At 42.9% G+C, this 13,603-nt stretch overlaps 1 protein-coding gene across 1 annotated transcript in view; it reads left to right on the forward strand.

Moving 5' to 3' along the window:
- CPNE4 (copine 4) overlaps positions 1-13,244 on the forward strand; it is a 260,051-nt gene extending 246,807 nt beyond the window's left edge. The window contains exons 13-15 of the mRNA XM_055569694.1: positions 137-270; positions 7,447-7,683; positions 12,663-13,244. Coding sequence (XP_055425669.1) covers positions 137-270; positions 7,447-7,683; positions 12,663-12,797 — 506 coding nt within the window. The 3' untranslated portion in view covers positions 12,798-13,244. The remainder of the gene's footprint in view (positions 1-136; positions 271-7,446; positions 7,684-12,662) is intronic.
- The last annotated feature ends 359 nt before the right edge of the window (positions 13,245-13,603 follow it).

A 13,603-nucleotide genomic window follows, 5' to 3' on the forward strand; every position in this document is an offset into this window, starting at 1 on the left:
TCTTTTTTATCTTAAGAACATAAATGTGCTGTTGATAAGGACTCTTTGAGGGAAGTTAATACTTCGTGTGTGTGTGTTTGAATTTAAATACATTTAGAAGACTATTAGCTATTGATCTTTGCCAATTTTACCTCAGGGATTCAAGGAGTTGTGGAAGCCTATCAGAGCTGCCTTCCCAAACTCCAGCTCTACGGCCCCACCAACATCGCTCCCATCATCCAGAAGGTAGCCAAGTCTGCATCAGAGGAGACGAACACGAAGGAGGCGTCGGTAAGGAGAGGGATGGTCTGCCTGCTCGTGGGTGCCTACCCTTCCTCCCCTGGCCATAGCACCCACCCGACTCTGACAATGAATTTGCATTTTTACCTGCATAAGTATGAATAAATGATTTAACCTTCCATCCCCAGTCCTCAGTCTCCTCATCTGAAAAATGGGGATAATCATGCCCATCTCTGCTGGAATAACATGAGGTTTAGGGATGACACAACTCAAATGTCTTTAACATTACCAGAACACAAGAGGCATTGAACAAGGGAAGCCTCTATATTCTCTGGAGTTTAAGTCCATGTCGCAATGCTCAACTCACCTTCAGTTCCTGGGAAGGAAAAAAAGAAAAAAAACTGACCAAAACTAAGCTTAACTTCCAGGGTATCCAGATTACAGATGGAAGTAAAATAAAATGATGGGTTATTCTTCTAACTAGTAGTCAAGTGAAGTAACACACAGCATCATGGGGAAGATGTGTTTGAGGTCCTTTTGGTGGTTTTCTTAAGAAAAATGCAAACCAAAGCTGAAAGGCCAGAGTTTGGTTTTTTTCCTAATATGTGGTGTGCATGCTAAGTCACTTCAGTTGTGTCTGACTCTTTGTGACCTCATGAACTGTAGCCTTCCAGACTCTGTGTGTCCATGGGATTCTCCAGGCAACAATATTGGAATGGGTTGCCATGCCCTTCTCCAAGGGATCTTCCTGACCCAGGGATCAAACTTGTGTCTCTTACATCTCCTGCACAGGCAGGCAGGTTCTTTAACACTAGCACCACCTGGGAAGCGCCTCCCAAGTACATTAGAGTTACATATATTACCATAATATAATAATTTTTCTATGTATCTTTTTTCCATACCATCATTATGTGCCTCTTGAGAAACTTGTATGCAGGTCAGGAAGCAACAGTTAGAACTGGACATGGAACAACAGACTGGTTCCAAACAGGAAAAGGAGTACGTCAAGGCTGTATATTGTCACCCTGCTTATTTAACTTATACGCAGAGTACATCATGAGAAATGCTGGGCTGGATGAAGCACAAGCTGGAATCAAGATTGCAGGGAGAAATATCAATAACCTCAGATATGCAGATGACACCACCCTTATGACAGAAAGTGAAGAAGAACTAAAGAGCCTCTTGATGAAAGTGAAAGAGGAGAGTGAAAAAGTTGGCTTAAAGCTCAACATTCAGAAAACGAAGATCATGGCATCCGGTGCCATCACTTCATGGCAAATAGATGGGGAAACAATGGAAACAGTGTCAGACTTTATTTTTCTGAGCTCCAAAATCACTGCAGATGGTGACTGTAGCCATGAAATTAAAAGACATTTACTCCTTGGAAGGAAAGTTATGACCAACCTAGGTAGCATATTAAAAAGCAGAGACATTACTTTGGCAACAAAAGTCCATCTAGTCAAGGCTATGGTTTTTCCAGTGGTCATGTATGGATGTGAGAGTTGAACTAGAAAGAAAGCTGAGCACTGAAGAATTGATGCTTTTGAACTGTGGTGTTGGAGAAGACTCTTGAGAGCCCATTGGACTGCAAGGAGATCCAACCAGTCCATCCTAAAGGAGATCAGTCCTGGGTGTTCATTGATGGGACTGATGTTGAAGCTGAAACTCCAATACTTTGGCCACCTGATGCGAAGAGCTGACTCATTTGAAAAGACCCTGATGCTGGGAAAGATTGAGGGCAGGAGGAGAAGGGGACGACAGAGGATGAGATGGTTGGATGGCATCACTGACTCGATGGACATGGGTTTGGGTGGACCCTGGGAATTGGTGATGGACAGGGAGGCCTGGCGTGCTGCGGTTCATGGGGTCGCAAAGAGTCGGACACAACTGAGCGACTGAACTGAACTGAACTGAAATTTTTTTCAGATTTAGCAGAATATTAATGATGTCTGAAATTTTCTTTATGATTTTATCCTGGATTCCCCAACACTAGATTTGCATAAAGAACATGATATACTGCTGCCTCACCTTCCTATGTGAGCCCATCTTTCCCCCATGCTCTCTGCCTGTGTTCTCAGCATCCCTTATGTTAGGATGGGCTGGATATATTCCCATCTCACAGTGGTGTCTGCTCTGTGCGCTGCAGCACACACCTCCCAACTATCCAGGAACACTGACCTCATACTTGCATTCCCTTTCTCTCTTTATCCTCTATTTCTCTTTCTACTGAAGACTCATTCCTATTAGCAAATAAAACATGTTGTAATTTCTCTTGTTTAAGTTCAAAGCTCTCCCTTGACACCACTCTACCCTTTAGCTACTCTCCCTTATTTTACTCTTTTTGAGCAAAGTTCACTGAAAGAACTGCCCATACTCACCATCTCCATGTCTCTTTCCACTGGTGCCTCTACCCATACCATCAAAACTTTGCTCCTGACACCACTCTGAAGACCACACTTGTCAAAATCAATAGCAGCTCTATCTTACCAAACCCAAGAGGCCTTGGAGAAATTCTGAATCCTCACAGATGCAAGGTTTAGGGATAGGGTTGGACAAGATCAGTATTTCATTTATTTTAACCCCTTTTAAATTACCAGAACCTCAAATTCTTCAAATAATATCTTTCTTAGAAACCAAACATATAGATTTTAAGAAAACAGACTGTTCTGACTGAATCTGGGCTAAGGGGTGGGGTCCACACTTAAGCTGCTTTATCCTTAAGAGGATCCAAGGCATCGCTAGGGCTCCATGGAGCCCAGTTTGAGAACTGAGTTATCTCAGCCTCTCTAGGGTACCAACACTTACAGGAGTAAAGAGAATCTGACATAGGTGTGCATTCTGGATTAATAGAAACCAGAATGAGGTTTTGGGCATTACTTACTCCTCCAGGGCCAGGTGGGTCTGCTCTGAAAGGACAGATCAGAAAACAGTACTGAAAGGATCTAATCCATATCTTCTCAAATAACTCATTCTTGTATGCCAGGAACACTGATGCTTTCCCTAGGAGTTTCTGTTATCTTATTAACAGAGTGTGGTCCAGGGCCCCCTTGTTATCACTGATTGCTAAGTGTCCTAACCTTGAACCTTGTAGGCAAGTGGTGTCAGGAAGTCCAGGGCTATAGGATTTTTTCCCCAGTTTTATGAAACTCTTCTAGAAAGAAAAAATCCCCTCATTATTTAAACAGGACCTCAAGTACATTCAGACTATAATGTTTCACCCATGAGCATTTTCCTACCCTGACTTTGGAAGCAAGTGTTACTGCAAGCTTTATTGGAAATTTCCATCAGGGTTTCGATCCAGCAGTCTGCAGCCTAATACCTTTAGCGAGATTAAACCTGGAAGGATCAGGTCTAGAATCTTGACAGTCTCTTCAGACCACAGCTTCTTAACCCTTTTTGATCCATGGACACTATTAGCAGCTGGTAAAGCCCATGGACCCCCTCCTCAGAATGGCCTTTAAATGCACAGAATAAAATATATGTTATAAAGTAAACCAATTATGTTGAAATGCAGTTAGCTAAATATTTTTAAGTGAGACATAGAAGCATCCTAAATATAGCAATAAATTTAAATTATGAGAATTAGTGCCTGGCCTAATAATCCTGTTATTTCTAAGTAATATTGAATGTAAATGATACACTCTATTGTAACAGGAACATATTCTGTGATTTCTATTGGTGACTCAACCACAAGTACAGTTAAAACCAATTTTATTTGTTGATTATACTCATAATTGAAAAATGATTCATTTTTAGTTAAAGGTAAGTGAAAACAGAACTTTAATTTACCCCAACTGTGCAGGTGGCCTGAAATTATTTCAATTCAACAGTCTGAAAGCCCAGGTTAAGAATCCCTGCTCTACCTCTTGAACCTCCCTCCCATCTCCCTCACCATCCCACCTCTCTCAGTTGTTACATATGTATACCTATGGCTGCTTCATCCTGATGTTTGGCAGAAACCAAAAAAATTCTGTAAAGCAATTATCCTTCAGTTAAAAAAAAATTTAAAAAAAAAAAACGAAATCAAGGCAAATGAGAGAGAAGTAAAGAATGAATAAAAATTACTGGAAAGAAAAAAGAATCCCTGCTCTAAATGAAAAGCCAGCAACATTCTGCAACCTGTTTTTCAGTTAGCTAAGAATGGCTTCTACAGTTTTAAATGGTTGAAAAAAAACCAAAAGGAGAATCATATTTCATGGTACACAAAAGTTATATGACATTCAAACTTGTATGCCTCAATAAAGTTTTATTGGAACGCAGCCACGCACATTCCTATTAAGTAATATCTATGGCTATTTTCATTCTAACAGGCAGAGTTAGGTCATTGCCACAGACACCATTATGGCCCACATAGTCTAAAGTATTTATCATAGCCCCTTTACAGAAAATATTTTCCCAACACGCAATCTAGACAATGACAACTCTAAATTCCTCGATATGGTGGTGTGATTGTCAGGTTGTTTGCTCCCAGAGGTGTTGTAGGGGACAGGTGGGGGAGATCCATGCCCTGAACCATGAAGATCAGATCAGACAGGAGTTAGGGGAGGGCGAGGAGTGAATGGTAGGGGTGCAGAAGTGTGATTCACTCACAAGGCCACCTGCACAGGAATCAGGAGGAGGCTCCAACCAGATTTGGTACCTGTTATAGCCTCCAAGGCACACCCTGCAAAGAGTCATTTATGACTCTGGTATTTCCTACATCACATCCATCCATCCCTAAGCCACCAAGTTGCTTCCTTTGGCCCCTTCTCCCTGCACCTCCCTAGCTCCTCCATCACTTTCCCTGATTAAAACCTTCCTTCAAACTCCCAGGCCACTTTCTCTGTGAATGTATAAGACTCCAAAAGCATAGATATGGATGAAAATTGATAACTCGAATGTAAAAATTGTTCAGTTAGAACTAGGGGTGAGTAATTAGCAGACATGGAACAGAATTTGCCTCTATATTAAACTGTATGAAAAGCATTAAGGACACATGTCTGTCTTCATCATAGTATGAATTTCTCTTCTCTCCAGTCATATTTTGACTGGGTTGTTTTGTTTAAAAATATTTTTTTCAGACTCACAGAGAAAAATGGGAACTCTTTAGCACTACCAGCCCTATATGCAACCTTTTAAGTGTGATTCTCAAAACCAGATGTGTTCAACATGTGATTTCCTATCTAGCCTTTCTCCTTTGAAATGTGGCAACTTGGAGTGGTTTCACCATCTCACATTTATTCCCTGTAGATGAGCATATTGCAAAGGTTACATTAAAAGTTCTTTAGAGTTTGGTGTGAGCAGCATCTCAGTAACCTCATTCCCGAATCCCTTCTCATCCGAGATGCTGTCATGATGCCTCTAATAATTAAGGACAGTGAGGCCCTCCCTGAACTTTCCCTCTTCAGATCCCATAGCCCTTCCCTAGCCCTCCCTGTGCTGATGAGTATGGAGCCTCCTGTCCAGTCTCCGCCTCAGATGAGACTCCCACAAGCCTGTTCAGCCATAATTTAGAGTAGTAAGAGCCTTCACCCCCATCTTTGGAGAAGGGCAGCCACCTGCAGGCCACTCACCAGTCCAGGGCGCACAATCTAAAGAAGGAGAGCCCACAATCCTCACCTCTCCTAGGGCTTTAGTGCAGTGCCATCCTCTAGAAATAGAATGGGAGGTGTGCAGAAATGTTTAATTCTTCAGTAGTCACAGTTTAAAGCTAAAGAAAAATAGGGAAATTCATTTTAATAACATATTTTATTTAATTCAGCATAACTAATACCATCATTTTAAGGGGTACTCCATATAAAAATTATTAATAAAGTATTTTAAGTTATTTTTTGTACTAAGTCTTCAAAATCTAGTGTGTATTTTATCCTTGCTATTGCTAAGTCGCTTCAGTCATATCCGACTCTGTGCGACCCCATAGACAGCAGCCCACCAGGCTCTCCCGTCCCTGGGATTCTCCAGGCAAGAACACTGGAGTGGGTTGCCATTTCCTTCTCCAATGCATGAAAGTGAAAAGTGAAAGTGAAGTCGCTGAGTCACGTCTGACTCTTAGCGACCCCATGGACTGCAGGCTACCAGGCTCCTCCATCCATGGGGTTTTCCAAGCAAGAGTACTGGAGTGGGGTGTCGTTGCCTTCTCCGAATTTTATCCTTATATCATCTCAATTTGGATGCTAAATTATCATCAAAAATACTTGATCCTTATATAGATTCAATAAATTGATAATTGAGAAAGTAGATTCACATATTTTTAAATTTATTTTTTAATTGAAGGATAATTGCTTTACAGAATTTTGTTGTTTTCTGTCAAACATCAACAAGAATCATCCATAGGTATTCATATGTCCCCTACTACTGCTAAGTCACCTCAGTCGTGTCCGACTCTGCTCAACCCCATAGACAGGAGCCCAGCAGGCTCCCCCATCCCTGGGATTCTCCAGGCAACAACACTGGAGTGGGTTGCCATTTCCTTCTCCAATGCATGAAAGTGAAAAGTGAAAGTGAAGTCACTCAGTCGTGTCCGACTCTTAGCGACCCCATGGACTGCAGCCTACCAGGCTCCTCCGTCCATGGGATTGATTTTCCAGGCAAGAATACTGGAGTGGGGTACCATTGCCTTCTCTGCATATGTCCCCTAGATTTACATATTTATAGTTGTGCAAATATACTTAAAAGATTTCCAGTAAATCAATCAGGTATCCATTTTTTTTAAGTTAAATTTAAATTTATTTGAATGAGATAAAATTTAAAATTCTGTTTCTCCATTGCTTTCATGGCATTTCAAGGCCTCAGTAGTCACATGAAGCTGGTGGCTAAATTAGGCAGCTCCACTTTAGATTTGCAAATCTCTAAGTTGAAGAGGACCCTATGAATGAGCCAGCTCCACCACTCACTTGAGAGATGAAAAAGGTGAGACCCAGAGGATTCAGGGGAAAATCCCCACCATCTCAGAGAATGAGGCTTTGAAACCAGCCCCCTGACTCCCCTACTATTCTGTCTATACCCTGTTCTTTATAAACATCACTAAGGTGATTATTTGGATTTACTTGTAATTACTGAGCCAGCCTTTAAGTTCCATTCATCCTAAGTCTTTGGTGTTTAGGGCTGTAAACTCAGGCATTCAGGAAAAGTTAGTCATCTTTTTTTGTGGTCAGTGTGCACTGGAGCCACCTGAGTGTGTAACCGGCTTTGTCCTTGTCTCCCCCACCTCTCTGTCCCCATTGTCTCCTGATGTCCGACCTATGGCAGCAATACTTCATCCTGCTGATCCTGACTGACGGGGTCATCACAGACATGGCCGACACGCGGGAGGCCATCGTCCATGCCTCTCACCTCCCCATGTCAGTCATCATCGTGGGAGTAGGCAACGCAGACTTCAGCGACATGCAGATGCTGGACGGTGATGATGGGATTCTGAGATCACCCAAGGGAGAGCCTGTCCTCCGTGACATCGTCCAGTTCGTGCCCTTCAGGAACTTCAAACACGTACGCATATTTTGGGGGCTTACCTTGGGAAAGCAGAAACCCCCCAGTGTTGAAATCCACCAGTGTTGGTAGTGAAGCAATGCCAGCCATACCTGCCTAGGCCAGGCGACCTCCCAGCTAGGACATGTAACGCTTGACACATTGGAGAAAGAAGTATGCCCTGAGTTATGGATGAGGAGTCATGCTAAGTATGTAGCCAATCTTTCATTGGAATTTGGCCTCATCTACATAATTTAGGGTCTTCAGTGTACCCAAGGCTGGCATATACAGTTGGACAGATTGTTTCCTGTTCAAGGGAAGTAGAAAGAGAAGCTGTAGTTTCCTGCCCAGCTGAAGTAGAAAGAGGAGCTGAAATGCAGCCTCAGTTCTCCTTGTCAAGCCATGTGCCCTGGCAGAGGCCTGAGTTTGCCATGGCAAAGTATGTTTACAAAATGATAGAATCCTAAATCCTCTATAAATATATAGTAAGCATCATCAAAGATTTATTTAATTCAGTAATGAAAGAACCAGCAAGATGACTAAGTTAGTTTAAAGGATAATATTAAACAGTTGATTGTGATCAGTAGGGGAAAATGCTGAAATCAGTTTGCCAAGGTAGACTCAAAACTGGCTCATGACCAACGGGTTAAAAAAGAAATTTTTTTTTCTGACTCACGTGAAGTTTCCCTCTGGGTTGGTGGTGGCCCTAAAGAGCCCTGCTGTGTTATAGAGTCCCCTTCATCCCATGCCCCTTGTGAAAGCTGCCACAAGTGTGGGCAGTTAAGCCTGGGGGAAGGGTACCTCTGCTACTGTAGCCTATCTTCGACTTGCCCAGGGGAGGTTTCAAGCCCCCAAGGTGTCTGCACAGGACAGCAAGGAGGGGTATCTTTGTCAAGTCGGGGTACGCTGGAGCTGAAGCCCCTACAGTTGTGTCCATCAATGAAGCTAGTTGCTAGGGTGATGCCCAAGGTGGGAGAGGGCATTCTTCCAGACTGTAATGTCCAGCTGACACAAGTACCACAGGAGTGACCACCACCCACAATATTGCCTGAGTGATAAGGGGTTTAAGAGTTTCCTCAAACCACCCTCTCCCTACCCGCTGCAAACACACACACACACACATATGCCTCATTGCCATGTAGGGCTGCCACTTTAATTCCAGTCCCTGCTCTCCCTCACACACTTACAGACTGCCTGCGGCATGCTTGCACTGGGACCACAGTGAGATGAGGAGCCATGGGTCTAACTTCTGGGAATTTACTGGAGAATTGCCCAGTTGGAACACAGGTGTCCACCTAAGTGATCTGTGGGTGGTTAAGGAGGGCTACCCTGTCACTACAAAACCTCAGAGACATGGCCGGAGTTGCAACATGAAGAAGGCAGACCTTGGTGGGGTGGCAGGAGGGGACGGGGGACCTGCAATAAGGAAGTGCCTAATGGGGCCAGGAAGGGGGTGGGCTGGCTGTCCCTCTGCCCCAGAGTCCTAGCTTCCTGTGGACCACAGAGCATAGCACCAGGAGCTCAACACCCACCTTATCTTCCTGAATTTCAAATTAGATTCTGAGAACCATTTCATTATCCAAATTAATCTACTCTGAATTCAGTATACCATAAATAAAGCACCAGATGAGGTGCTGATATCATTTCATACAGCCAGGAACCCGTGAATTGCCTCTCGTTTTCTGCTCTGCAAAGTAACTCAGACCTTCAGACAGGCAGAGGCTGTGGGCTGTGTGACTCAAGGCAATTTACTTAACCTCTCTGTGTCGCAGACTTTCATTTGTAAAATGAGGTAAAGGACACACACTTGGGAAGATTAGAGGAAGGGCCTATATAAAGCTCAGCACAGTGCCTGGTGCATGTAGGTGGTTAATAAATGCAGCTGTTATTACTGTTGTTGCCAGCTACTTTCATATTTTTTTTTTTTCCTTTTCCTAACCTAAGAACCTCCAAGCAGTCTTTGCTCACCAGAACCACCAGTACAGATGTGCAAAGGGCAGGAGAATCATTGGGAGCTGTTCCATCCAACACAGTAGCAAAGGGCCACATGTGGTTATTTAAATTTAAATTCATTAAAATTAAAAAGTTGGTTTTTCAGTCATACTAGCCATATCACAGGGGCTCAGAGACACCATGTGTCTGGTGACTGCCACATTGGACAGCATAGATACAGAATACTTTTATCACCCAAGCAAGTTCTATTTGACACACTGGTCAGGAATATTTTTGTCTTAACATAACAGCAAACCCATATCACAGTGGATCACATGAGTTGTTCTTAACCAAGGATGATTTTTTTCTCCCCAGAAAAATTTGGCAATGTCTAGAAACGTTTTTGATGGCTACTTGCATCCAGTAGGTAGAGGCCAGAAAGGCTTGTAATCATCCTATGATCCAGAGGAATAGTCCCCACATGAAGAATAATCAAACATATCTAGTATAGCAAAATAGAAATTGTGCCAAAATTGATTATGTAAGTACAAATATACTTTTCTTTTCTCATGTAACTAAATGTTAAGGGCTAGTGGCTACTGGCTAGTTTTTTCAATGATTCAATAGTGTCAGTACCACTTAGAGATTCTTTTTGCTATTTCCTCATAATGATTAAATGGTTGCTAAAGCTCTTGAAATCACATTCTAGTTCAAGGTAAAAAGGAAGGGAAAAGTGATATAGAACTGATGATGTCTGTTGAAGAGCTTTCCAAGAAACAGCCCTCAGGAAACTTCGCTTGGGTCTCAAATAATGAAATTGGGTCACATGGCATCCTTACATGCCAGGAAGACTGGGAAATCAAGTCTTTATCTTTCTAACCTTTGTGTGAGCAACAACCAAAGAGAAAAGGGAGACAATGACTCTTGTGTTTTCCCCAGTGTACAAGTTGGCCATGATCTAACACGCCTGAGCAGTTATTTATCAAATAAAAGACTATTAATGGATGCCAATGGCCAGCATACTGCCATCTTCAAAATGTGAGCAGTCACTTTAGAAGCACAGTATTTTCAGATTGTTTTTGAAATTTTTAAGATCTCTTGCATTTTGAACCACCTAGAATATTTGAGGTAGAATGAATTCCTATTCTTTCCTTTCCTGTCTCAAAACATCAGGGCTTAGCAAAGTTGGAGCCTGGTAGGCTTGCGGCTCATGGGGTCGCTGAGTCGGATACGACTAATCGACTTCACTTTCACTTTTCACTTTCATGCATTGGAGAAGGAAATGGCAACCCACTCCAGTGTCCTTGCCTGGAGAATCCCAGGGACGGGAGAGCCTGGTGGGCTGCCGTCTATGGGGTCACACAGAGTTGGACATGACTGATGCGACTTAGCAGCAGCAGCAGCAAAGTCGAATGGCTGAGTGACAAGGAAGGCAAGAGGTAGAAACCTCATCACCTGGTGTTTAGGCCAGCCCTCTTGCCTTCATGATTTTTCCTGAGGGACCTCAAACATTTCACTCTGCCTCAAGTTCTCCACCTCTGCAGTAACTGCTAACAATGAGATTCAGGCAATCTTACTTGCCCAGGGGCTGGGCAGTTAATAGTGAGTGCCAGGGTCAGAGGTCAAGCCCAGCTCTGCCTGAGTCCAGAGTCCATGCAAAATGTCAGCCTCCACCTTCCTCTGCCCCAAGGCTTAGAGTCTATAATGCTGATAGAAGAAAGGCTACAGAAACTAGCGCAGTATTCAATGCATTCCATCTCATTTTCCAGCTAAATGCACAGCCAATCCTGCATCCCTAATACACACTTCCTTCAGAGCCCCATCAGATGACTCACTGTCCCTAGAATGATCAAACGCCAGTCCTCTCCTTCTCCCTGTTTCAAAACATACCCAACTTAAACGCTGTCTCTTCTTGGAAGCCTGCTGTGATCTCTTAGATGATTTACGCTCTTGATTTTCTGTGCTTTAGCTATACAGTGTTTGTGATTCCTTAGGGCAGTGCTTCTCAAATTTCAATATGCATAGGAGTCACCTAGGCATTGGGTTAAAATGCAGATTCTGATACATTAGCTCTAGTCTGCTGCTCTGTGGTGTGGATTGTGTTCTGCCTCATGAGAGGGTTCATTTCAGCCCCACCAGGCTCCCCTCCATGACTCTGTGTGTATGTGTGTGTGTGTGTGTTAGTCGCTCAATTGTGTCTGACTCTCTGTTACCCCAAGGAGTGTAACCTACCAGACTCCTCTGTCCATGGAATTCTCCAAGCAAGAATACTGGAGTGGGTTGCTATTTCCTCCTCCAGAGGATCTTCCCGAACCTAGGGATCAAACCTGCATCTCCTACATTGCTATCAGATTCTTTAACATCTAAGCCACCAAAGAAGGAGAAGGAAATGGCAACCCACTCTAGTACTCTTGCTTGGAGAATCCCATGGACAGAGGAGCCTGGTGGGCTACAGTCCACGGGGTTGCTAAGAGTCGGACACGACTGAGCGACTTCACTTTAACTTTTCACTTTCATGCATTGGAGAAGGAAATGGCAACCCACTCCAGTGTTCTTGCCTGGAGAATCCCAGGGAGGGGAGCCTGGTGGGCTGCCATCTATGGGGTCGCACAGAGTTGGACACAACTGCCGCGACTTAGCAACAGCAGAAAGCCACCAAGGAAGCCCTTCACACGACTGTAACTTCCCTAATAGCAAGAACCACAGACACTATGAACACTCCCAGAGTGCCTGGGACATAAATAAGTGTCTGGATTTGAATGTAATTCAAACACAAAACGCAAGGCAGTTCTTCCTACCATTCAATGTTCACCCATCCTCAGATGTGAATAGTTCTATACTTTGAGACAGATATGAAAAAACCATAGTTATGAAATTAAAAGCTCACTTTCCAACAATCTGACAACTCTTGCTTGGAGTAGATGCTGACAAGTACAGAATGAATGATGAATAAATGAATGAGTGAATGAAACCTGCTGTTCAGAGCAGGATTCAAGTGTTTTAGGCTGATTTGGGTTAGATTAGTTCAACCAGGTGCGAGAGTCATGCTGATTTCTTCTTCCCTGCAGGCATCTCCAGCTGCCCTGGCAAAAAGCGTGTTGGCTGAAGTCCCAAACCAAGTCGTGGACTATTACAACGGGAAAGGGATTAAGCCGAAATGTTCATCAGAAATGTATGAATCTTCCCGGACACTGGCTCCATGAACTGTACACACTTTTACTGAGTTCTCAGATACTATTCCTGCTAATATTTAATACTTCTATTACTCCTGTACTTAAAAAGACACACAAATACACATTTAAAAATAGCACGTTTGGTGATTTTTAACTAACTGACAATTTTTTTTGCATGTGTAGCCCTGAGGCCTGGATCTGTTAATCCCTTGTATTGTTAAAGACTTTTTACAAAGAAACACAGATAATTATAACTTACTCTTTACATTACAGCATGTTGCCTTGAAATAAAAAGTTATCTGTATCTGTTTTTTATACAGGTTTGTTGAAATTTTGCTAAATTTCTTATTATCTTTACACTGTAAAGCATTTTGAAACATTTCTTGAATGTTGATAGCCAAAACATATTTGGTTTTATCTGCTACAGGATGAGAGACTTTTTAAAATGGCAGATGCATGGACTGTATTTTGCATGTTTAAAATAAAAAAAAAAAAAAAAACCATACTGTTTTTGCAGTTGTCATCTCTAATTCCTCCCTGCTGGGAATGGTGTCTCCCCTGAAGAAGAGGTTTATCCAGCTAGAAGTGATCTTCTTAAAGTGGGGCTGGGGCACCCAGTCCAGCACTTCTTAGACTTCCTTGTGTATACAGTTCACCAGAGGGTCTTGTTAAAGTTTAGACTCATGCAATAGGTCTGTGTGAGCCCAAGATCCAAGCAGCTATCACAGAATCCCAGGCCCCATGTTTATGTCAGTCCTTAGGTGTGACCTCAAAGAGTCTTCAATAGACCCATGACAGTGGAGACTTGTCCACAGAAAATGGCCATGTGGTGTGGC

This window comes from Bubalus kerabau, chromosome 2 (genome assembly GCF_029407905.1).
Source record: "Bubalus kerabau isolate K-KA32 ecotype Philippines breed swamp buffalo chromosome 2, PCC_UOA_SB_1v2, whole genome shotgun sequence".
NCBI lineage: Eukaryota > Metazoa > Chordata > Mammalia > Artiodactyla > Bovidae > Bubalus > Bubalus kerabau.